Source organism: Microtus pennsylvanicus, chromosome 1 (genome assembly GCF_037038515.1).
Source record: "Microtus pennsylvanicus isolate mMicPen1 chromosome 1, mMicPen1.hap1, whole genome shotgun sequence".
In the NCBI taxonomy this organism is placed as follows: Eukaryota; Metazoa; Chordata; class Mammalia; order Rodentia; family Cricetidae; genus Microtus; species Microtus pennsylvanicus.
The window spans coordinates 125843108-125869225 of NC_134579.1; the positions used below are offsets into that span (position 1 = coordinate 125843108).

Consider the following 26118-nt stretch of genomic DNA (forward strand, 5'->3'; position numbering starts at 1 on the left):
TCCAACATGTCTGCCACTGGTATGCCCCAGAGCCACCAGGAAGCCATCCTCACTGTGCTGAGCCTGGGAATCAGCCCTGATAGACTGTGGGAGGGGTACTCCCAGTGTAAGGATAAGCGGGAATCCCCGGGGGTCCTCTGAGAGGCAGCCGACCACACACAACCCTGTATGTGCCTCAGCTCTCTGGGCCTCAGTCACCCCTTGAAGAAGAGTTTTGAAGAGTCATCAGGTTTAGGAGATGTAGTGTCAGTCAGTAGCCATGGTAGGACCCTGTGACCCTCCATAATACCACGTGGCCATGTGCCTGGGCCAGGAGAGGCCCACTCAATCTCACTACTGAATGAATGAGAGATGCCGGGCCGCAGAGGCTTGGCACGAGGAGCAGGAAGCTGGACGAAGGGGAATGTGGGATTCTAGACCTTCAGTCTGCACACGCCGTCAGAGAGGCCGTTGAGATAAACTTATGTTGGCAAAGCTGGCGTCTAGAGAGCAAATATTTACTCAGGACAGAGCAAGGGATGGCGCGGAGATCGCACCAGGCAGTTGAGCTGATGTGATTTCAACCTTGAATTTGGTCTGGCATTTGAAAAGTCAATATTTTTGAGCCCTCATAGTGGGCCAGGTTTGGGTCAGATCTGCACACAGCGACGCAGAGGGAGCCATTCCAAGCAAATCTTGATAATCTTCTTGCTGTGTGACCTCCGACAAGTGAATCCATCTCATGGAGCTGGCATTTCCTCACCTGTAGAAGGGACAGAGAGGGGTGTAGATCCTGACGGGAAGGTCAGAATCCCACTGCACTGATGCCCCTCCCTGTCCAGTTTTCACCCTCTTCTGTTTTATCACTACCCCCCCCCCCCACCATGCTCCATCCCTTAAGGGTTAAACCCTGTGAGCTCATGTGATTCCTTGAACACATGAATCATCCCAGTGACTCCTGTGCCCAGTGTGGGGAAGGGGCAGATGCTATGCCCCCAAGTTGCCATGGTAACCCTGCCTGTACCAAATTGCAGGCACCTCAGACCCAGATCCACCCTTTTGGGGGAACTCAGGGCCAGTCCTCTGCTTCCCTGCCCTCCAGAGAGGCAGCAGGGGCAGCTGAAGGGATAAGAGGGGAGGGGCTTGTGGAGGGAGTTTATCCTGGAGCTCAGCAAGTGTAGTCAGAGGCAGGGAGAGGAAGCAGAAGGCTACCAGGAGAGGGAGACAGATCGACAGCCAGCCACAGGTCCTCAGACTCCACCTGAAGCCCCAGAGGCACAAGCCAGATCCAACACCCCTCCACTTCCCTGGGGCAGCCGCGCCTCCTACGCGCAGGCCCCCACATGCGCGCACACTCATTTGCACACAGCCACACGCCCAGCGGCAGCTTTTCTGCACAGTGCCGACTGTGGTGGGTAGGCAGTCTGGCACATGAAGTCCCCGAGGGACAGCGAGCGAGCGAGTTGAGACTTAGAGGGGGGAAAAGAAAACCAAAAACGGGCTGACGCTGGCTCCCAGGCAGCCACCTCCGGAGGCCCCTCCTGCATTCTTGGTTCGCGCGCCCCTCGCCAAGACAGGGCTGATGTCATTCTGGGCTGCCGGGCCAGGGGACCCAGGCCGGGTGGCTGCCTCTCTCTGGAAGTGAGTGTGCTGCCTGCCGGCCATCAGATTCAGCTTCGGGTTAAGTCTGACTTGAGGACTGTAGATCCGCCCGGTTCAGGTGAGAAGAACCTGCCTGGGAAAGGCAGTCTGCGTGGATGGCGGCTCCCAGGTGTGCGTGAGAGGTCTACCTTCGTGGAGGGAAGTGAGTTTGGGGTGCCTGCCCCCTTGCCCTGCTCCTCATAGCCACCTGCTCCTTGAATCCAGCAGCGTTGGCCCTGGTGACTAGAACTGAACGTCCTGATTGGCTGACTTGATGCTCTTGCTGGTGACCCGTTGCTGACCTGTCACTGTCCCCGTTTTTTTGTGACCGGGGATGCTTGTTGGGCCATGTTTACTTTACTGGAGCTGACGTGCTCTGCTGGGTTTACCGGGTTTTCCGTGGAAGCCCAGAACTTCTTCCCAAGGACGGCCACCACTGACAGAGGGACCAGGACCCTGGCAGCGCTAGCCTCCTGACTGCCTCGGCTTGCCCCCTCCTCCAGGCTGGCCTCATGGATTACCTGGGTGACAAACTCTCAGTGGCCCAGTCACACATGACTCAGTGGGTGGGCACAGTGAGACGATCCTTTCAAGAGGCCCTGCACGTTGTGACAGCCACGGTGGGCACCGAGCGGAGTGGGGAGAATGCTGGCCGCGCCCCATTCAAGCGCACCTCCTCCTTCCGACACCTGGCCTCTCGGAGTCGAGAATCATTCCGTCGCTTCTCCGTTCGCAGCCAACAGAGGTTCTCATCCCTCAGAAAGAGACAACAGGACTCCGAGGCCCCCGATCTTGTAAGCTGGGGATGTGTGCGGTTTAAAATAGCAGGGCTATCCTGGGAAGGTCCTCTTGGACTCCTGGGAGGGGCCGACTTGCAGCAGCAGGCAGGGAAGGACTTCTTCCCTGTCAGTGAGAGTGGCCCCGGGATGCTGATGGGAAGTAGAAGGCTGGGTTGGCTGCCCTGGAGGTGCAACACCCCCTCCTTGTTGCTAATGGGAAATCAACTCAAGGCTTCATGTCTGAGCAGGGCTGCTTGGGGACACTGCAGCCCCCACAGCACATGCTCACATCTCTATTTTTAGGCAAGCTTCCTTGGCACCTGCTCTAGCTCTCTCCCCATGCCCTCCCAGGGTGACCAAGTGGTCTTGGCTGTTGTCTGTTTGCCATTGAGCAAAAGTGAGATCTTGAGTGATTTCTGAGGGGAAGAGCCGTAGGGGGACAGGTGGCAGGAGGTTTGTCCTGCTGGCCTGGGGGCTCAGGCTTGGTGAGGGTGCAGTGCTCAGACCCAGCTACCCGGTTCCATGCTGTCTCCTTTAAGGCCCATGAGACCTGGGAAATGGAAGCTGAGCAGGTGGCATCAGGCAGGCCTGGGGAAGGAAGGGTATCGGCATGGCGTGTACAGCAAGGTGAGGGAGGTCTGGCTGGGAGATAAAAGGTTTCTCGGATCTTTGATAACTTTGGGGACACTCATCACGTCACTAGCCAGGATTGAACTTAGCTAGAGGGCCTTGTGTCTTCAGAGAGCTGGCCTCTGCCCTGGGCTCAGCTGACCCAGTTCTCAGGAGCGTATGAGGCCAGGCACGGGGCTCAGCTAGCTCCTTGTGTCTCCAGAAGCAGTGGCCATGACGGGACCCGTGTTGGGAGAGGGAACCCTGAGCAGACCCTCCTCACAGTGAGGCCCCCCCAGAGTTCACAACTGCCCCAGAGCTGCAGGGATTCAACTCTCCTCCACTGATCTGAGGCACAGAGAAACTAGGCAGGGGCTCACCCAGGCCAGAAGCCATGCAGGAGGCTGGTCATGGGCACTTCCTTGTATGGGGTCTGCACTCTTTCAGGTCTTGAGTTCATAAGACAGAGCCCCACCCATCCTCTGAAAGGTGCTACTTGACAGAAGGAAGGAAGATAATCTCTTTCTTTCTCTATGTCTCAGTTTTTCCATCTTTGTTTCCCTCTGACCCTGTCTATCCCTTGTGCCCTGCTCCCCAGGATTCTCTCTGAGGACACTGGCTCTGTTCCCTGCCCTCTGTCCCAATCCTTCGGGTACTAAGTAACATTGGATACTGCCCCAAATCTCACAGCATGCCTGTGGAGCATGCTCATACAGTGGCAAGCCAGCCTCCCTGGTGGCCACACAAGTGATGAGTGACTGATACAGAGTTCAGGCCCCTCACTGTCACAGAGGACCCCAGCGGCTGAATTAGTGTGGGCTTCCTGGTCCCTCCCACTGATGCGTGGCCTCTGCTGTGTGGCAGGCATGGCTGGTTCAACCCATTCTTAGATCTTAGTTTCCCTCTGTCCAGTGAGAGGAGCCTGCCCTTGCTCTGAGACAGAGTGAGTCACCAGCAGCCTGCTGGTGCACAGTGGGTAAGCACTTGTGTAAATCTGTTGGGTGCCAAGGTGTCCTACTGTGTGCTGAGGGGATCCCAGCCCACCTCTTCCCAGATGCTGACCTTGGGCGGGCCAGCGCCCTCGGCCCTCCTTCCTTCTCACCTTTGAGAAAGGGATGCTGGGTGGGCAAGGCACACTGAAACCGTGGGTGTGACACCTGGGCTCCACACGGCTCATGTGTGTGACAACCAAGTCCTTTCTCCCAAACTGCCTTCAGAGGCTTCCAAGTGGAGAATCTGCACACACACCCCTTTCACTCAGGACTTCACTTAAATATTTATCTTATGGGTGGGTGCTTCCTGAAGCCTCAGAGCTTGTAGTCAGGAGGGGTGGGGCTTTGGGCATTGGTCCTCCTCCTACAAGTTTTATCTCAATCATCTTCCTCAACTCTGTTCAGCCAGAAAAGGGCCTCGGGCTGTGTTTGCTGGAGGATCTGCCGCAGATTGACTGGAAATATCCCCCAGCTAGCCTTGAAGTCTTTGAGCTGTCCCAGATGAGAAAGGAGGAAAATAAAACAATACTTTGTCCTGGCCCCTGGAGGCAGGAAGGGTCACTGTGCCAGGGAAAGGAGGCTGCAAATGTTAGAGGCCCAGAGAAGTGGGGGTGGGAGGGACAGAATGGGGATTTGGGAGACACAGAAGCAGAAACAGTGTCAGTCTCAGGAAGCCTGGACATGAGAAGGAAAAGCCAGAAGCGTGTGTGTCTGTGTGTGTGTCGTCTGTGTGTGTGTCTGTGATGTGTGATGTATGTGTCTGTGATGTGTGGTGTGTGCATCTGTGATGTGTGTGTCTGTGGTGTGTGTAGTATGTTTGCAATGTATATGTATGGTGTGTTTGTGTGTGGGTGGTGTATGTGATGTGTGTCTGTGATGTATGTGGTGTGTGTGTCTGTGATGTGTGTGTGTGTGGTGTGTCTGATTTATATGTATGGTATGTTTGTGTGTGTGTATGTGGTGTGTGTGTGTGTCTGTGATATGTGTGGGGGTGTGTGTGATGTGTTTGTGTGTGCTGTATCTGTGATGTGTGTGTGTGTGGTGTGTGTCTGTGATGTATGTGTGTGTGTCTGTGGTGTGTGTGTTGTGTCTGTGATGTATGGTGTGTTTGTGTGTGTGAGTATGTGGTGTGTGTCTGTAATATGTGTGTGTGGGTGTGATGTATTTGCGTGTGCTGTATCTGTGATGTGTGTGTGTGGTCTGTAGTGGAAGGGGCTAGCTAGGAGACCTGTGCATGCTGCACATAGCTGAAGTAGACCCCCAGGGGCTGACTAATGACCTTAGCCAAGTCACACCGCCCTTCCTCACTCTTCCCATCTGTGACCTGGGTTCCCCTGTGACTTGTCTGTGGGTGGGTTGAGCCCACCTCCTACTTATCCCTGCTGTACACGCCATCCCTTCCTAGCTATGAGGATGGCTTCCGGAACCCTCATGGGTACCAAAATCTGAGATGCTCAGGTAAGATGCACACAGAGGCTGGTGCAGTGTTTGCACCGTGGATGGCATGGAGACGGCCCCCCTGCCCACATCCCAGTGCAGAGCCAGCCCTTCCCGGAGTACTTCTCCAGGGAAGCGCCCACAGGTCTGGACCCTGCCACCTCTGCTGAAGGCTGCCCTTAGCTGCGGTGGCATCCCGTCAGTTAGGACACTTCCAGGCCACCCGGATAACCCAGGATGACCCTGCCTCTATCTGTGGAAACCTTTATTTCTGAATGAGGCTCCACGTGTTGTGTAGGATAGACACACATGTCTCCCTGGGGCCATTGTCCTAGCCACCACAACAGGCCCTTCCCTGTCCAGTACAGTCAATCCAGCAGCCCGAGGGCCACGTCATCCCCCTGCCTCACCTGGCCCAGGAAGCTATGACTTCTTGCCCTGTGGTCTGACCCTGCTTCCCTTCCACCCTTAGTTCTTGCTTCTGCCCTGGCGTAAATCAAGGCCCAAGGAGAATGAATGACTGGGCCTTAAGGACATAGCTAGTCTGGGGTCTGTCCTGGGAGAGGCAGGTGAGCAGGGGCCAGAGAAGATCCTACTCCTCAGGGCCAGGCGCTACCTGAGTGGTCTCTGCTCCCCAGGGCTACAGGAAACAAGCAAGCTAGGGAGTGGGTGAACTCTCTCATTATTCTGGCTCTAAAAGAAGTACAAGGGGCTCCAGGGGACAGCAGGACCGCTAAGAAGTCGTGAGGTAATGTCCAGTGTGCCAAGGAGACCTGAGGCAGGAGCCACAGAAGGCCAGGGCGGCTGTAACAGGGTGGGACAGGATCACCAGGACGACAAGGAGATGGACAGGGCCTGGTCACAAAGATTTGAGAGTGCCGGCGAGGGTGTGGGACCAGAAAGTGCAGTCATCACCGTGAGCCTCTGTGGAATGTTGGATGAGAACAGAACTAGTTATTTACTTATTAAGCACCTACTGTGTTCCCAGCATGGTTATTGCATCTTCTATTGAGTGTCTTCTGTGTACCAGGTATAGGCACATTGCATCTCTTGAGCATCTACTGTCATGGCTTTTACAGTTCTCTTGGATACTGGCCCTGCAGAGGTACCCATTCAGCCATGTACCCCTCCTCCCTCTCCTTCCACAGCCCACCCAGAGCCCCCTGCCAGGTATCCCAGCTTCCAGCTGCACCCCAGGGCTGGCATGATGTCACTTGTCCATGGGCAGGCAAGACAGACAGTTTTCTTCTGGCTTGGCCCCTCCCAACCTCAGGTCTCTTTTCACCCGGTCCTGGCGGCAGAATGATGTCACTTGTTAGAGAACAATGGTTCTTTTGTGGATCCAGAGGGGCCCAAGGCTGGGCCCCAGAGCAGGTGCCTCTGGAGTTACACTGGGGGTAGACAAAGGACTTGGCTGCTCCCCTGGGAGCTGCTTGGCGGGCCTCTGCTGATCTCCCTGCCCCCAAAGTGGGGTGTGTTCATTTTCCATGTGGAAAACACAGGAACAAGTGAGAAAACAAGGCGAAGTCCACTCTCCCTCTGCTTGGCTTCTGAGCTGCTTCCTTCCTGTCTTTTCCCCCTTTCCTCGCCCAAACAAACCCCGGCCTCTGTCACTTTGCCTTAAAGAAATGGACCCGTCCTCATGGGTCCCTCATGGCTCTAGTGAGCACTGTTAGCGCCCAGGTACTGGGCCCTGGTCTGCGAGCCCCTTTACCTACCACCTGTCTGAACACTTGGGCCTCCCATTTGGGGCTTGGGGTGGCCCATGTCCGAGGCCCCTGGGGCTCCCACTTCCTCCTTCAACAACTCCACAGATGTTTTATTCAGACAAAGCCTGTTGCTTCCTCTGCAGGAAGCTAGGCATATCAGGAAGGAAGTCTGGAATGTTCCTGTCTAGGGAGCCTTGAGTTTGGGCAGCGTGAAGAAGCCATGGGAGTGGCTCAGTGGCTTGGTGGCTAGGTTGGTTTCAGTGCTGTGTGCCTTGGTCTGAAGCACATTGCCCATTCCCATGGTGTTATCACTCCAGTGTCCTGGAGCCACAGCCACTGAACACTGTCTGGAAAACGTTCTGTTCTGTAATATTTTCACAGTACACACAGATGTAAATGAAGACAAGCTGATCACAGATTTCTAGTCATGGTGTCTCACACTGTTAATCCTGCTACACAGGAGGTAGAGGCAGGAGGATCAGGAGTTCAAGTTTACCCTTGGCTATATAAGGAACTCAAGGCTAACCTGTTCTACGTGAGCCCCTGCTTCAAAGAGCCAAAACAAAGGTTAGGATTTTAGCAGTTGGTAGAGTGCTGGCCTACTGTGTACAATACAATCCCTGCCCTCAGCAGTGCGAATGTGGAGATCCAGACCCGTTGTCAGGACTATCCGGGGATTCGGGAGGAACAGCAAAAGCAAGGGATTATCTCTCGAATAATTTAATTTAAATTTCTAATCTAATTTTTAACAATGGTACTGGTAGGTATTGAATCTGAACTCATGTGTCTGAGCCCTTGATCCCCAGCTGGTGTCACAGCGCTGGGAAGTTGTGGGACTTTTAGAGGACATGAACTGGCTGTCAGAGTCGTGTCCCTGGGAGCAGGTGATTAAAGGTTATATGGCCTAGGCTGTCTGCCTCCTGAGTGTGAGGTGAGTGAGCCACTTTGTACACAGACCCTCCATGACAGTCTGAAACCATTGGCTGTGACAGGCCCTCGCTGAGGTCCCTCTCTTAGGTAACAAACACACCGTTCAGTCACTGGGCTCCTAGGAGCTTCCCATCTACCTCGGGTGGGACAGCCAGCCCTGCAGTGCCGGGGAACTGGGGTCTGGGCTCTGAATCCTGGTTCTGTCTCCTGCCGAAGAAGTAGGTAGCTTCCATGGTTTCTCTGTGCCCCACTTTCCTCTCGTGTGAAGTAGGGCCCCCACCTCCCTCTGAAGCTGTGTTTGAGGTGACAAACATGGAGGTTGTGCATGCTTGGCACTGCATGTAGTGGGGCTTCCAGAAAGGGTTGCTGCTATCATGGCTGCCCCTTCCGTATAGTCACAGTGTAGCCAAACACTGGCAGGCAGTGGCCGGGCAGCCCAGGGGTTCCACGCTTATGGGCTAGGTCTGTAACACCCACATCAAGGCTGAGATGAGCTCCTGTACACTCCCAGCTCCCCATCCCCACCTTCTGTCTTGGAGCAGTTAGCCTGCAGAAGGTCTGCCATGCCCTGAGAATCCTGGAACAACCTTACAGAGAGACCCACAAGGCAGGGATTGGAAACCTCTGTTCATCTGCCACTAGGAAGCTGGCGCTTCCAAGGCTGGGAGAATGTGCCTGAAAGTAGGTTCCTGGGCTACAGGTAAGACTTTACCTTGGCCAAAGCTGGACTCCAACCTCGAGAGAAACCCTGAGGTAGTCAATCATCAAACTCATGTCCTCCTTGATCCATAGGTCTGGAAACAGTTGTTGAGGTTATTTGTCAGGTACGAGCAACAGATACAAACTTCTCACTTAGACCCTAGGGATGGCCAAGGGACCTACCCAGGGTCCATTTTAGTGGATGCCTTTCTTTTTAAAAAAATATTTATTTTTATTTTATATAGATTGGTGTTTTTTCTGCAATTATGTCTGTATGAGGGTGTCGGATCCCCTGGGACAGGAGTTACAGACAGTTGTAAGCTGTCATGTGGGTGCTGGGAATTGAACCCAGGTCTTCTGGAAGAGCATCAGTACTCTTAACTACTGAGCCATCTTTTTAGTCCCATGATATGTTTCTTAGCTCTCGGGTTCTTGCTTGTGAAGAAGGCTGTGCCCCTACTGAACTGTCCTTTAAGAGTTAGCAGTGACCTGCTGCTTAGGCCAGTGCATTGCTTGGATCCAAAGTGCTCATCATCCTGTTTAACTCATGCATCCATCACATATGTGGGAGGTACTGTATGTGGGACTCACCACACTCTCCTTAGGGGAGTGGCTTGTCCCCAGGAATCGGAGTTATTGAGTCTGGGCTGGGATGTGGCTCAGTGGCTTGAGTGTGCTTGTCTAGATATACTCCAAACCCTGAGTTCGATTCCCAGTACTGCACAAACTGGGTGTGCCATGTGCCTGTCATCCCAGCACTTACATGGGTTCAGCCATTCTTGGCTATAATGAATTTGGGGCTAGCCTGGGATACCTGAGACACTGCCTCAAAAGAACAAAAAGGAGGAAAGGAAACAAAGTTTGTGAAGAAATGTAGAAGTGTTTTTGTTTTATAAGCACTGATCTGGTGTTTCCTGCTGACTTTCCTGGTTGAGAGAAAACGGGGTACAGGTAGAACCAGTTAAATTGGGTTCAAGGCCTGGTTCTCCTTTCGCTCAGTTCTGTTTGATCCTGACTTTGTTACTATGGACAGGTCTGACTCAGTTTCCTTGAGATGCACTTAGCACAACTTGGAGGATGGCAGTGGTGCCGCTGGTGTCCCCGTAGATACTATATGAGTCCTCTTGCTCCATTGGGGCCGCAGTGACAGGCAGACTGGACAGTTTGCACTTCTCGGTCAGGTCGTTTTCAGCTGACCCAGTGGCTCTCCACAGAGTTAGTCCTACAGACTGCATGAGGCTGGACTGCCATGTACCGTGTCTGTCTAAGAGGTGAAGCTGGAGGCTGAAATGATTTAACAGGTGGGGAGATATCCTAACTATGGTGTCTCAGCTGACCGTGACCTAAGTGGATGTCCCTTAGACCCTTGCAGTGGCCCCATGAGGTGACATCTTAGTAACTGTTCTCAAAGTTGTAGCAAAATCCCTGACCCAAGCAAATTAAGGAAGGAATTATTTCTTCAGCCTCACAGCTGGAGGGAGGGTGCAGTCCATCATGGTGAGAAGCATGGTGGCAGGAGCAAGAGGCAGCTGCTCACACTCCCCAAGTCAGGGAGTAGAGATGGTTGCCGGTTCTTCGGTCCCTTTTTCCTTTTTGTCCAGTCGGGGACCCCACAGCCCGTGGAGTGTACCCCCCACAGTTAAGATGGACCTTCACTCCTCAGGTAACCCAGTCTAGAAGACCCTCACAGAAGCATCCAGAGATGTGTCCCTTAGATGACTCGGGATCCTGACATGCTGACCTTCACTATTGGCCGTCACAGGTGGATAAAAATCTTGTTGGCCTCATTTTACAGATGATTAAATCGAGGCCCAGAAAGGGTGACTCCCAGAGTTACATAGTTCTCAGTCCACCTGTGCAGGCTCCTCTGTCCCCTTCACCGGATGGATGGTCTGGGTGGATCGAGGGTCTCATGTGCCTTTCCTCAGAGGCTTCATGCTGCCCAGGTTTGACATGTGGGGCTGCTCACACTGGGGCTAGATGATTCTGATCTTGGGGTGTCCTGCACATTGCATGCTGACTGGGATTCAGGGTCTCTATCTACCAGATGCTGGTGGCATATCCATCTAACCTCAGGGTCTTATGTTCTCTTTAGCCCAGGCTGGCCTTGACCTCATAGTAATCCTTCTGCCTCAGCTTCCTAAGGACTACTGTGTGTGCTACCGAACCCAGCTCTTACCCCCAATTTTGGCAGCCACAGGTTTTCCCAGACATTATCAGGTCTGGAAGGGAAAAATGACCTCTCTGAGAACCATCATTGCGGACCTGCGGAGTCCCACATAGGAGCTGACAGATGAGGGTTCCAGGCCCTGCTTGGCTCTGGCTGGCCCCATGACCTCAGTTTGAGGGCATAACTTTTTTTGCCATGAACTTGGGAACAGCCTGACTTTTATTCTAAAGAACCTGATTCCTAGTATCATTTGGGGTGAGTCTCTCTGGAAAAGTAATTTTCTCTACCTATAAGTAGAGCCATGATGTTCAACCTAGAACACTGTCATGATAATGACATGCTGGTTCCAGAGCCCAAAGAAAGCGGGAGACTTAACCAAAAGTCACACAGCAGTGAGTGTGGCTTTTATCACTAGTCTCTTCACGATGTGTCCCCTTCATGTCCCACAGGAGGCTGGCAAGCTCAACCTCAAAATTACAAATGCCGTTAACACTCTGTGAGACCTCACTTTTGGGCTTTGGGGCTTCACGTGCAAACATTTGCCTTTGTGAGTGACTCCCTGGCAGCTTCCACACCTCCTACCAGCTCTTCCGCAGGGCCTCCAGGCAGCTCCAGAGCTACATCTGCTCTGTATCTGGGAACCTAGTCTTTACTTCAAGATGTTTGCCTTTTGCTATGGAGAGAGAACTGAGTGGATTCAGGGACCATGTTGAGGCAGAGCCCAAGAAGATGCAGTGGCCAGCTTGACTGGACTAAGAACAGTTGGGGACTTTCATGAAGCATACCCAGGGGGTGTCTGGGAGGGGCTTCCACAGAGGATTGACTGAGAAGAGAGTTCCATCCTAGACGTGGTGGCATCAACACGAGGCTGGGGCCAGAGACTGGATAAAAAGGAAAGGAGAATGTGAACTGAGCTGTGACATTCCCCGATTGTCTGCTGCTCAGCTGAGGTGTGCGAGCAGCTGTCACCCCCCCCCCCCCATGGCTGCCAGGCCGCTGTGGAGCTGTCTTTAAATGAATGAGCTGTGCTTCCATGCTGTGATCGCTTAGCTGATTACTTCAGAACTCCACACAGGCAGATTGCTGAGGAAGAGGGACAGTCCTGTTGGGTAGACACAAGGCCATTGGCGAGGAGGGCGAGAAGTCACAGCTTCGCGGATGTCTGGGCTCCTCCTGGGGAAACAGGTTCTGAGGCCTACAGTGTCCACTATGTAGGATGTGAGGAGCATGGGGTTGAAGGGTTGGAAAAGAGATGGGCCCTCCAGGTCCCACCTACACCTCCCCACCAAGCCCAGACTAGGATGCCCCTTAGAGAATCTTTTCAGAGTGGAAAGAGGAAGCGGGAAGTGGAAAACCCACAACACATTGCTAGCCATCCCTCCATCAGGCAGGGCTTTGGGAGGCACAAGGGGCTTAAGCAGAGGGTCCCTGGCAGCTCTCTCTAGCCCTAGAGACCCAAGGCTTTGGACAGGCCCAGACCTTATTCCTCACCACCTACTGGATGTTCTACAGAATCTGGTAGAAAACTCTCCTACCTAACAAACACAGTAAAGTTAACAGGATGCAAAATCAATTAAAACAATCAGTAGGCTTCAAGTCTACCAACAGTGTACTCTCAGAGAAAGACAAAATAACTCCAGAAATCCATTATGTAGGAATACACCTAATCGAAGAAGAGAAAGGCCCCTGCAATGAAAACTTCACGGCACTGAAAAGGGAAATCAAATACAATACTAAATGATAGAAAGAGCCGCATGCTTCTGGACCAGCAGAAGTAATATTGTAAAAATGACTGCACTACCAAAATTGATCCACAGATTTGATGAAATACCTATCTCAATGCCAGCGTCTTGTTTCACATATTTAAGAAAAAAAAAATACAGTGCAAGAATTCATCCAGAACCAGGGGAGACCACAGTAGGCACAGCAATCCCTAGGAGTAAGAATGGAGGGCTTAACAGTGTCTGACCTCAAATTACACTACAGAGCTATAGTGACAAAGGCAGCCTGGTGCGGGCATAAAAATAGAAAGGTAGACCAGTAGGACAGAGCACAGGACCTGGAAATGAACCGACAAAGCTGCACCCACGTGATTTGACAAAAGAGGCAATATATATATATTGGGAAAAAAAGTCAATAAACTTGCTGGTAAAACTGGATATCCACCTGCAGAAGAATGAAATTATATCTGTGTTTTTTTTTACATTGTATAAAAATGAATTTGAAGTGGAACAAAAGCATTGGAAACCTAGAAAAAAAAACCCATAGGAACACTCTTCAAGACGTTAGGGTTGGTGAGAACTTTCTGAGCAGAACATCAACATCACAGAAACCAAGTGTCAACAGATGGGACTGCATGAGAAGAGAATGTCTGCCCAGAAAACGGAACTACCAGCAGGGTAGACAGCCCACAGCATGGGAGAATAGTTTCACCAGTCACACTTCAGACAAGGAGCAAATATCCAGAATTTACAGTTATAGAACGACATGCCAAGGAGATAAAACCGCCAATCAACAAATGGGCTACCGAATTGAAGAGGCAATTTTCAAAAGAAGAGGGAAAGGAGGACCTACAGACAAACAGACAGACAGACAGACAGACAAATGGCCAGTAACTATTTTTCGATATCTCTAGTCATCAAGGAAATTCAAATTAAAACTACTTTGAGATACCACTTTGCCCAGTCAGGCATAAACAAAACCCAGGTTTGAGGTGGTGCCCACCGTCCTGGGCCCAGTAGGTCCCTACTGCTTCCAGCTTGGTGTCAGGTTTTCTTTCTCTGGGGCTGGCAGCTGGCTCCAGGCTATTCATACCCAAGAGACAGTTGATGAAGTCACCATCCAGGCCTCTGACTGGCTGACTCTGCAGCCAGGCAGGTGAAGAACCCTTCACACCAGCCAGAGCTGATGTCACCGCAGGAAAGCAGTCAGCAAGGAGTGGGGTGGGCCCTTCCTCTCAATGACCCGAGGTCCTGCTTTGCTTATTCTTGGGAAGGTCTGGGGAGTGGGGACAGTACCTTCTCCCTGAAATCTGAGGATCAACTTGACATCCTCACCTCACATCTGTGAACATGGGTTCAGGTTTGAGTTGCAGCTCTGAGACTTCAGCAGGTTGATTTGGCCCTCTTTGCCTCCTCTTCCTCATTGAAGAGAGGGGTGGCAGGATCACATAGGGGTGCCCTAAGGTGATGATCCAAAATGTCTAGAAAGCTGTTTAGTGCCCCCCAACACCGTTACTATGGCAGTATAGTGACGGTGGGGAGGGAGATGGTTGTGTCTTTACTTTGCAAAGGAAACACACGTACTAGCTCCTGCCTGCATCCCACTGCCTTTAGTCCATGTAAATCCACAAGACACAGGCATGGAGGGCTCAGGGCATGCTCTGCTCTCTCCATTTGCAAGTCACTGAGAGTGGCCCAAGGATTCCTGGCAGTGTTAGGTGTAGTAATACGAGCAACGGTGGGGCTGTGTCCCCAATACCCCAGCCGCCTGCTCGGCTAGCTTATGCCCCGAAATAATTACACGGACACTGTATTCTTTTAATCACTGCTTGGCCCTTTAGCTCTAGCCCTTACTGGCTAATTCTGATATCCTGGTCAACCCATCTCTAATAAACTGTGAGCACTGGTCTTACCGGGAAAGATTCAGCCTGTCTGACCTGGCGGCTTGCTTCATCGCGTGCGTCTGCCTGGGAGCTGGGAGCATGGCGTCTCTCTGAGAGGTCAAAGACAGCCTGGTCTACAAAGTCTTTGATGGAGTTAAGAATAGTTAGTTATAGTTATAGTTTTCCTTAGTTATGATAAAGATTATTGTAACTTTTACTTGATAACTGTTTCGTTATATGTAATTTTGCTATGTTAAAGTTAAAGCCTTTTTTTTTGTTTAAACCGAAAAAGGGGAAATGATGGAGGAAGGTCATTGGTTAAATAAAAAGAAACTGCTTGGTCCTCATTGGTTAGAAGATAGGTGGGAGGAGTAAACAGAACAGAATGCTGGGAGGAAGAGGAAGTGAGCTCAGACTCCCCAGCTCTTCTCTCCGGAGCAGACGCCTCAGAGAGACGCCATGCCCCTCTCCCGGGCAGACACACGCAATGAAGCTCCAACCTAGAATCTTCCCGGTAAGACCGGTGCTCACAGATTATTAGAGATGGGTTGATCGGTATATCAGAATTAGCCAGTAAGGGCCAAAGCTAAAGGGCCAAGCAGTGTTTAAATGAATACAGTTTGTGTGTTGTTATTTCAGGGCAAAAGCTAGCCGAGCAGGCAGTTGGGGTGTTGGGGACGCAGCCCCGCCGCTCCTATTACTATAGTTAGGCGCATGGTGGCTATTCCAACTGCCCAGGCTGGTCTGGGACTGGGGCAGGTGGCTGCTGCTGTACAAGGTCCTGGTGCATCCTGAACCCCCTAGGGTGGCAACACAGGCTGAATGCACTCCAACGTAAAGACTGATCCAGGATCAAGTCCCACATAGGCAGCCTGACACCCTGTGGGCAAATCCTGTCCTTCACCTCCTCATCCACGAGATGCCTCTGAAGGTTGTCAGGGAGACATAGGAGATGGGTGTGAAGGGATCTCCTAGGGGAACTGAGAGTCTAAGATAGTCTTTTCCAGTTTTCCCTCAGGGTATCAGGGACAGGAAGGAACCCCTCCCACACTGAGTGTCTCAATTGAGCATTGCTATTACAGTTAGCCCCCTTCATTTTTTTCATCTGGAACTTTCCCATAAGTCTTTGCGGGAGCCCTTGGTCTGTGGAAAGCTATCCAGCCAAGAAGAATAGCAGAGAAAGGCCTTTAAAGAACCACTTGTTTAAGCCTTCATTTTAATGCAGGACATCTCAGAGCCTTCAGTTGTACAGCTCTGCACCGGCTCCCTCTGGAGACTGCCTGAGGCTTTCTATGCTCCTGAGACCTTAGCGGAGGAAGCTGCTGTAGTTGTGTCCACTGACGTGAGTGGGCATGTCCTACGGCAGTGGCAGTGAGTGCCGACATCACGGTGAGGTGTCCTTTTTCAAGGTTGCTAATGTGGTTAGACACATACATCCAAGATGCAGGATTTGGTAATCTGCATTGGCCCAGAGTGTGGTGTCACTCACCTGTGCTCTCAGCACCTGGGATGCTGATGCAGGAGGATTCCAAGTGTGAGGCCAGCCTGGGTCATTTAGCAAGACATGTCTCAATGCATCTGGCTGTGCAGGCTGTCCTGTGTAACACTGTAGGAGATGCTCCTGCTACCTTTCCCGTTCTTAGCTAGCTCGCTGGAGTCCATCGAAAGCCTGTTCTGCAAGCATATGAAGTAAACCTTACACAAGCCCTTCCCTGCTTTCACTGGGCAGAGGGAAATATCTGTGCAGTTGTGTGTTTCATGCATTCTCAGAACAGACAAGGTGGGCAGGCCCGAAAGGGCCCCAGGATTACAGAAGAGAAAACTTCCGTCATCTCTCTGGGCAAGCTGAGGCCCAGAGAATGAGGTGACTCAGCCAGAGTCACACGACCCCTTTTTTAGACCCCAAGCCTCCTATTTGGGATTGAACTGTGAGGCTTGTGCCTGGGCCCAGGTGGCCTCCGTCAGAAGTGAGTGGAGGGTTTCTGAATCGAGCAAACCTATAGAGTTTTATTAGTGAGACTGCTGTAGTGAGTCAGTGCGTTTACCACACTTAGGGGCTGACGGTTTGTATAGGGTGAGCGGGGAGGGTGGGACCTATCTCCCCGTGCTGAGAGAGAGGCAAGAAGCAGACGGGGATGCTCTGTAGCCACAGCACTGCCCAAGGTCGGTCCCTTGCTTGTTTCTCAAGGTTGGCAGTTTTGTCCTTAGTATTATCAGTTTGTTAAAGCGGAATCATGCCCAGGGACCCTAGAGCCAGAAGTTCACTGTCTGTGCTGTGACAGACCAAGACACTTGAAGGTCTGTTCTGTCCCCCGCACAGAGACCCTGGGAGTGAGGGGCCTTGGGGGTCCCTGGCTCAGAGCGGGGAGGCAGCCAGGCAGTGTGGTGGGTGAGGGTGTACATCCTAGCTCACATTCCTGCCCTCTCTCTTCATCCCTTCCCTCTCCCCTATCTTAGACTCTCACTCTGGGCCCGAACTCATTACTCTGAGGAGGGTGACCTTGGACTCCACACCTGCTTCCACCTCTGTGGCACTGGGGAGTCAGGCATGCTCTGTGCACCACATTCGGTTTATGTGGCTCACATTTGAGCTCAGGGCTTTGAGTGTATTGAGCAAAGCAGTCTACCAGCTGAGCTACACCCCCAGCCTCCTGCCTCAGTCTCTTCCTAGGTCAGACACAGAGAGTTCCAAAGCCAGGGTGACTCTGGCATGCTGGGCCATCATTCACCAACCACCTTCTGATGCTGGCTAGCCTGCCCCACCTGATAGGTGCCACCCCAGCCCTGAGGAGCATCCCAGTGGTGCAGCAGCCATAGGAGGGTCTTGGACTGCTCCGTGGGAACTGGGCCTGACTGCAGTGGCTCTGAAGGATGCAGCCTCTGCGTCCGGTGCCTTCCGCTGCGGGGATGGCTGTGGGTGATTCCAGTAGCAGCGGCTGCCGCCTGTTTTTCCTGCTGTCTTCACACTGCTCAGATTTCCTTCCCACTCTCCAGGCTAAAGTATCAATGCCAGACGTGTGACTAATTAGCGCCTCTTAATTGGGGAAATAAGACCTTTTAGATGTTGTGGAAGTGGCAGCGGCTGTCTGGCAGGTGTCGATGCGGAAGAGGACAGAGAGAACATTTCCTTCCGGGGCAGCATGCTTTTCACTTTGCCCTCCAAGTTTCCCAAGGAGAGTCAGACAGCGGCCACAGCACAGCCAAGATGATGGCTGCTATGTATTGATCGTCTACCGTGTGCCCTACACTGCCCGGTGCTCTGGTGGTCTTTAATTCTACCTGTTAAGACACCACTGGACAGGCTCAGAGGGGCCAAGTGACCTGCCCAAGGTCACACAGCAGGCAGACTGCAGAGTCTTGGTGGAACTCATAGCGAAACCACAGAGCCATCCCAGAGCTGTGTGGTCTATGGTCATCCTGTGCTCAGAGTACAGGAGCCACGCAATGGGGAGGGACCCTGAGCCCCTGGTGTGTCTGCCCTGTGCTATGGCTTTTCATGCTGCCTTTCACACTTTCTCATGCAGTCTCTCCCAAGTAGATATCAAGGCCCAGAGCCATGGCTTGGATCACCCAGACCACATGGCAGTGGACTGGGGTCTGGCTGGCTCTGAGTCCCCACATCTGCCCTTCCAAGCCAAGCTTGGTATTTCTGATCCCATCCCCACCCACTGAGTAGAAGAGATGGGTGAGTCTGGAGTGAGCCTGGCCTATCTCCATGGGTCTAGCAGAAGCCCTCTATGAGGCCAGAGAAAACCAAGTTTCAGCTTCTACTCCACTGCCCTCCTTTGTGTGCCAACACTGGGAGATGACTGGAACTTTGATAATGGGCCGTAGAGTTACGCCTCATTGCTGCCTTTCCCGGCCTGTGTTTCTGAGGATGTGACCATACCCAGTAACTGAATCACAGAAGCAGGGGGACAGATGAACGGAGAGGGACATCCACTAAGGCACCTGTGATCCATGAGCCATGACATGGAGCCAGTCCAGCTGGTCAATATTTCTGTTTCTGTTTTCCTTCTGCTCTGTGACAGGTATAAACCCTCTTGTCTGTCTCAAGTGAGGGCTGTTCAAAGCAAGGGAAATCCTGCCTGCTACTTCCTGGGACACTTATCCTCCTACAAGGACCTCCCCAGTTTCTAACAGTGAAGAATATATGTGGGACGAACCTCCAACCAGAGACAGGCTTGGCCTTGAACGCTGACTCTACCTCCTGCTCGCAGTGTGGCCTTGAGTACACTGCACAGGCTCCCTGAGCCTTGTTCTCTGCAAGAGCAGCTTTACTCATGTCTGTATCCAGGGTATATAGGCGAGAGCAGATAGGATCATCTCTGCTAACAAAGGCCATGTCTGTATCCAGGGTGTATAGGTGAGAGCAGATAGCAGGATCATCTCTGCTAACAAATGCCTTGGCAAGGTGCTGTACCTTCTTCTCGGGGCTGGGAAGGGAGTCAATAGACAACAGGAGAAAGAGAAGGCAAAAATGTGGCCAACAGAGGGCCCGGAAAGCTCGGTGGGGATGGAGCAGTGGAGTCATCTTGGGGGAGGAAGAACATTTTAGCATGGGACTGCTAGTAAGACCATGCTGTGGGGGGGCTGTGCTTATGGCCAGGGGTTGGTGAATGAGAAGAGCTGGGGCCATCAGAATGCCAGACAGAGCCACTGTGTGTGATACATTCCCATGCCCTCCATGCCTTCCAACATGACCCACAGTTGTCTCAAAGTGTCTGGTTAAGAATCCAGTCACAGTTTATCTGGGTGCTCTGCTGATGTCACAGACTGTGTCATGTGGCTGCCTTCCCATGCAGAGGGTCTTCCTCATGGGTAAAGTTCAGCTGCCCTGGGAGAAACATGGAGGGTAGCCCAGGACCTCCTTTGATGCCGCTGCCTGTGTGTCTGTCTCAGAAGGCTGTGTACTTATTGGCCCAGCAAGGACACTGTAATGCAAGACGACAAGGTTGAGTCACACCCTGCACCACACGACCATACACAATCATGGGTTGGTGTATGAGACAGGGAATTGGGAGAAGTGAACAAGTCTTGGTAGGACCGGATGATGGCTGGGGGTTTAATCTGTGTGTAATGGCAGCCATGGGAGGCTGAGCAGATAGCACTGTGGGAATTCACGCCTGTGCTCCATGTTGCTTCCACGCATTGCCCTGAGTTGTTATGGAGTGTCTCCTGGTGAGGACGTGGCTGTGTGGGAAGTTAGAATGGTGGCCTTCTCCTGCAAGCCTTTCCTAGGGTGTCCAGGGCTCCAGGGGTAAACTATCCCTGCATCTTGGTGGTTTCTGACAGTTGTAAATGGAAACTCAGGGTTCTTCTAGGAGGTGTGGGAGCCAGGCCTGACTGTGTGCACCTGTGATCACAGCACCTGCAGGTCAGTAGTTCTGGGCCATCCTGGGCTATATAGATAGTTCCAGGCCAGCCTGGGAAAGATAAGGTCTTTTCTTTTTTAAAATGCTTTGTGGCTAGATCTAGATTCATATTTTACAGTAACACGAGCTGGGTGTGACTCCGTGGGTAGTGCACTCCCCACAGTATGTTATAGGCCTTGGGTTCTATCCTCAGTATTGTAAGGAAAAAAAATAATCAACCTTAAAACTAAATTTGACTCTTGAGATTTTTGGGGTGCCTCCTTTATAGCTGCCCCAGTCTCTCTGGAGCCATCTGGAGATGGTAGTTATTTAAAGAGACAGTGTGTAAAAGTGGGTTTCCATTTTCCCATGCGTGTGGCCCAGGGCTCTCATTTAAATGCAGGTTCTGAGGCAATCCTGCCACGCCTGTGCTTATGTCTGGGCATGACCCAGACCACAGCTCTGCTCTGCACAGCTTTGGCCCCGGGTGAGACTCATGTTCTCTTCTTATCTAAGAATAGTGGGGTGGGGAAGTCGTGGTGGGTGCATGGTAGGCAGCTTTTGGAGACCAAGCGAGTACTGGGCTAGACTCTCCTCAGCTGCACCACCGTGGCACACCACCCACATGAAAATCCTGGGGAGGGGCATGCACACTGCAGTAGCTCCTGGTTGCCTAGCAACAGGAAGTCCTCAGTGGCGGGTGTTCTGATTTATGAGAATATTTTACCCCTGGGTTACATTAGCAGTTGGGCACTCAGGAGGGCAAGCAGGCAGCGTATACCGTGGGTGCTCGGCACCTTCCCTGTGCCTGGATCAGCTTCCTGAAGGTCTGTCTTTGAAGTGTCTTTTGGGTTCATGAGATCTGAGGTGAGCAGAGTGTCACCCTACAAGGGGACAGTGGATAAGAAGTCTAGAACACCCTTCAGACACAGGCAGGGAGGTCTGTCACAGCTGTTTTTCCAGAACGTCTATTTACTCTTTGACAGTTTTATACACTTTATCTTGAATGTTCCCCAAATCCTCCACTCCTTCCCCAGGACACCCCTACCATGTCTTCCTCCTGACTTCATGTTCGTCCTTCCTTCCTTCCTTTCTTCCTTCTTTCCTCCCTTCCTCCCTTCCTCCCTTTCTTTTTCTTTTCTTTTCTTTTTTTAAAAAACAATGAGCTGAGTATGGTTTGTGCTGCCCTGGGAGTGTTGATTGTCCTCACTGGACAAATACAGTGTAATGATGCGGGGTGCCATGCGGTCTGTGGAGTCTGTAGTGACGGTGGGAAGGAGACTGCCTGTGTCCTGTGTTGAGGCCCTTCTGCATCTTCTCCTGCTTTCCTGGTCCAGACCCAGGTCCAGATGTAAAGGGTTAGATGGGTAGATAGGAGCCCTGTGGGTCACCAGTTCTGCTGGCAGGGGAAAGACTTGGGGTTTGAGCTGCCTTTGGTTGGAAGAGAGGCCTGTCCATCATGGGAATGTCCACTTTGAAGGGAGCCAACAGGGCACTGTGAGAAGCATCCCCTGCGTATCCTGCTCCACCCTGCATCAAGTGACCTCAAGTAGCCCTGGGAGATGCTGGGGTCCATTTACCTGCTTCATCTGCCGTGACTGTCCTGTGCCCCAGCACAGGCAGGCCATGTCCCCACAATGTCCACTCTGAGTCTCAACAGCAGGGCATTTTGGAGTTTACTGCAGTTCTGCTGCTTGTGAGCTCTGTGGCCTTGGGCAAGTGTATTAACCTGTCTGAATCTTGGATTCCCATCTACGCTGTGGCGTGTAGCAGTACTTATATTACAAAGAGTGTTGAGAAATTCTCTTCTTCCCCCCTCCTCCCTACTTCTCTCCTGCCCTCCCTCCCCCAGGAGGCGCGGAATCCCACACATGAAGTAGATGTCTCTTGGTCTTCCCAACAGGAAGTCAGATCTACTACTAGCCCCATTTTGCAGAGGAGTAAAGTGAGGCTCGAGGACATCAATTGACTCATGTGGGGTCTACTGGCAGGCAGGTGTCTAGGGTTCAACCCTTGTCTGGTTTGCTTTCTGTTGCTGTGTAGATATGCCGTAACCAAAATCATCTGGGGAGGAAAGGGTTTATTTGGCTTATACTTCCACATCACTATTCATCTCTGAAGAAAGTCAGGATAGGAACCTGAAGGCAGGAGCTGTTGCAGAGGCCATGGAGAGGAGCTGCTTACTGACTTGCTCCTCATGGTGATGTGGGGTTGCCCTCTGTATGCTGTGAATACCATTGGTTAATAAAGGCCTGCTCTGAACCCATAGCAGAGCAGGGCAGAAAGAGCTAGGCGGGGAAAACTAAACTGAATGCTGGGAGAAAGAAGGGCAGAGTCAGAGAGAAGCCATGTAGCCCAGAACTTTATCCGGTAAGCCATGTGGCAATACACAGATGAACAGAAATGGGTTAAATTAAGATGTAAGAGTTAGCCAATAAAAAGCTAGAGCTAATGGGCCAAGCAGTGATTTAATTAATACAGTTTCTGTGTGATTATTTCAGGGCTAAGTGGCCAGGAACCAACAAGGTTCCTCCTTATTATACCATGGCTTGCTCAGCCTGCTTTCTTGCAGAAACAAGGACCGGCAGCCCAGGGATGGCACCACCCACAATGGGCTGGGCCTCCAACTTCTGTCATTAATCAAGACTATGCCCTCCAGGTTTGTCTATGACAATCTCATGGAGGCGGCTTCTCAATTAAGGTTCCCTCTTCCCTGGTGACGCTAGTTTGTGTCAAGTTGATAAAGACAAGTGTGTTGTGTGTTGTCTCACCCCTGCCCCCAAGGTGGTTCAGAACCTCTTTCCCCTGCATCTCCCCACCACAGGCTCCATTAATTAGCCAAATCTGCCAGAGCCCTGTGTGGGTATGACCTATGACCCAACAGTATCTGTGTCCTGTAAAATGCAAGCAGAGTCGGGCTGTGCCACCATAGGAGGCCAGACTCCCAAATTCAGGAGAGAGCCCCCCTTTTTGAAACCTGCATCACTCTCAGCCCAGTTTTGACATTCCTTGTGTGGGTGTGGCTGGGTCTAGTCCTTCCTGTTAGGGATCCTGGGTCTCTGGAGCCACCTGACAGGCGCAGACCCCCTGAGGCTGGGGCCCAATGTGGATTCCCTAATTATCAATGGAAGCAGTGCCCCACTGCCTGCCACATTCTATAAATAGGGAGCTGGAGGAAGACTTAAATGCCACTGGCTTGTCTCTGGGCGGGGGAGTTAAAAACAGCTCCTCAGAACCAGCCCTGTGCTGGAGACCGAGGGTAGGGAAAGCAGAGGCCTAGATTGGACCGCGTCCATTCCTGTGGGCCAGGCCTTCCCTGGATGGGTCAGTGACCGTGACCCACCCACAACACATGATCCAACCCACAACAGCAGTACCCAGGGACATTTGACGGGAAAAGGTGAGCCCTGGCGACCCCAGGCTGTGCTTCCCCTGAAAGGAGACGAAAGGCAGCCTCCAGTGACCCTTGGAAACACCAGGAACCCCGTGACCCACAGAGGCCACATTCCCTACCCCTAAAACAAAGTCCTGGGTGGCTGCAGGGCCCTTGGAAACCCAGGGTGGAGAGCAGTACTGTGTCCCCTGCAGAGGATGCTGTGTCTGCTCCTGAATGCAGAGCCTAGTGACACATGTGAGACCTTGCCCAGCTTGTGTCCTGCTGGCTGGAATGTCTTTTGTGGGCAGCTTGTGGAAAATAGTAATAATAAATAAAACGTATAACAATTTTAGTAGTTGCTGCTATGTTTAGGTTCAGAACATGAAGCCAAGGGCTTCAAGTTGCATGGCCAGTGGGTAGTAGAGCCTCTAGCTGGGGTTCCTTAACTGCTACTGCAAGGCTACAAGCTGCTCAAATTGTAATCGCCCAAGTGTGTGTGTGTGTGTGTGTGTGTGTGTGTGTGTGTTGGAACTCAGGGCCTCCTGCCTGCTGCTAGGCAACTCTGAGCTCCACTCCCAACCATGTTTTTTTTGTTGTTGTTGTTTATTTATTTTTTTTTTTTGGCAAGGCCAGACAGAAACCTGGCCTCTTTATAAGGAAGCATTTGAACTTCAGTCTTCCCAAGTCTGAGCTTGCTACCTCTGTCACCTGGGAGCTCTAGAGAGAGTGTGGAGGCCACCTTGGTTGTCCTCTAACTCTCCTGTCCTGGTGTCTCAGTAGTCACTGTCCTAGGAATGAGGACAGCAATGGAGAATGTATCCCCTGTCTAGAGCAGAAAATTTGAAGCTTCAAACTTTATTTTTTAAAATAATTTATTTATTTTTATTTTATGTGCATTTGTATTTTGCTTGCATATAAGTCGATGTGAAGATGTCAGATCTTGGAGTTACAGACAGTTGTGATATGCCATGTGGGTGCTGGGAATCGAACCCAGGTCCTCTGCAAGAGCAATCAGTGTTCGTAACCACCAAGCCATCTCTCCAGCCCCCTCAAATATGATTTTTACTTGTGTCGCATTGAGGAGACAGGCCAGCAGAGGGTCTTATATGTGGGACAGTGGGCGACCAGCTGGTGTTTAGAAATGAGAACCAAGTATAGTGGACTGTGAGAGATCCCAGGAGGTGAGTGACCCTGGCCTTCTGCCCACTGAGAGTCTGCTGGGGCATTTTCTGTCCCTGTATGCATAGCTTAACTCCCGTGTTTATTTGCACAGAGTAGGTGCTGTGTGTTTGCTTGGAAGTGGGAGTTTGCTAGCATGTGAAGGGACTGTGAGTTGGAGTGGCTGGGAGGAGGGTAGAGGGCAGGAACACAACCCCTGCTCCTGGATTCTAAATGCAGAGCTGGGGAACTGTGCGGCTTCTCACCTTGATGGCTATGGGGAAGATCAGCCAGAGCCAGAGCTAAGTGAGTCCTGAGGCCAGCTGGCATGGAATGGTTGTCAGCCTGGACCACCAGCTGCCTGTGAGTGGGAGTCTGGGAGGGTCCTGTCACCTGGGGTGCTGCCTGCTCTGTGAGCTGCTGGGGGTTTGTTTTCTGGAAGCTGCTTCTGTCACAGCTGCCAGACAGTTCCTATAAACTCCTCCCACCTCACTGCAGCTTGGCTTCCCGCGATCCCTATCAGGAATCCAGGAGCAACCCAGTTTCTTAAAGCTTCCTGCCCCTCAGGCTTGGGAGGCAGTTCCACTGGCCCACTGAACTGAAGATCACAGTCACTTCTAAGCATTTCCTGAGCATGTCTGTCATAGTGCTCTATATTCCTATGACTCACTAGCCCTACACTGCCAGCCATTTGAGGTTCTGAGAGGTGAAGTTACTGGCCCAAGGTCACATAGCATCTAGATCCAGGGAGCTAGGACCAAGGTCTGGATCGGCTATACACCAAGGAGCCTGTGCATCAGCGCCCACGTGCAAGGCTCTCACAGGCATGTCCTTTACCTCCTTACTCCTGCAGGTCCCAGAAAGCAGAGAGACGCTGTGGAAGGGGCCAGTGGGTGCTGCTCCCCACTCCTTGTTTTCCCTCTCTGCACTTCCTCTTGCTGCCCCAAAAGTCAGACCCTGGAGGCCCCTTCCTGCCTTCTCTGGAACTCGAGGGGCAGTTGCTAATTGGTTGCAGAGTCACAGACTCGTTACTTGCTCTGCCCGTCTCTAGCTCTGGATTCTGTTCTGGTCGGGCCTGGGTTCCACACCTGGAGAAGATATACCATCCTTATAGACAGCCAGGCCAGTGACTACTCAGTGTGGAGATGTGGAGCCTGAACACATGAGCCTCTGCTGTGACTGGCCACTAGGCCTGTGAGCATCAGCCTTCTGCATGATATCCACTTGGATGTTACAGCTCATCATCCAGCCAGACCTGCTGACTTTTGGACACTTAGGCTGTCCCACCTTTTCTGTCTAACACTGCAGGGGACACCACGGGTCACCTATAACACTGCAGGAGACACCACTGTCATCTATAACACTGCAGGGGACATCACTGTCATCTATAACACTGCAGGAGACACCACGGTCACCTATAACACTGCAGGGGACATCACTGTCACCTATAACACTGCAGGGGACATCACTGTCACCTATAACAATGCAGGGGACACCACAGTCACCTATAACACTGCAGAGGACATCACTATCACCTATAACACTGCAGGGGACACCACGGGTCATCTATAACACTGCAGGGGACACCACTGTCACCTATAACACTGCAGGGGACACCACTGTCATCTATAACACTGCAGGGGACACCACAGGTCACCTATAACACTGCAGGGGTCATCAC

General features: G+C 52.0%; 1 protein-coding gene across 3 annotated transcripts in view; it reads left to right on the forward strand.

Annotated features, from left to right (window-relative positions):
* Positions 1-26118, forward strand: part of Kiaa1671 (KIAA1671 ortholog) — a 108884-nt gene that overhangs the window by 54751 nt on the left and 28015 nt on the right. Inside the window, exon 1 of one of the 3 annotated variants that reach the window (XM_075983363.1) lies at positions 1182-2414. The exons of the other annotated variants lie outside the window; for them this stretch is intronic. Coding sequence (XP_075839478.1) covers positions 2133-2414 — 282 coding nt within the window. The 5' untranslated portion in view covers positions 1182-2132. Of the gene's footprint in view, positions 1-1181; positions 2415-26118 lie in introns of those variants that run through there. 3 annotated transcript variants of the gene reach the window in all.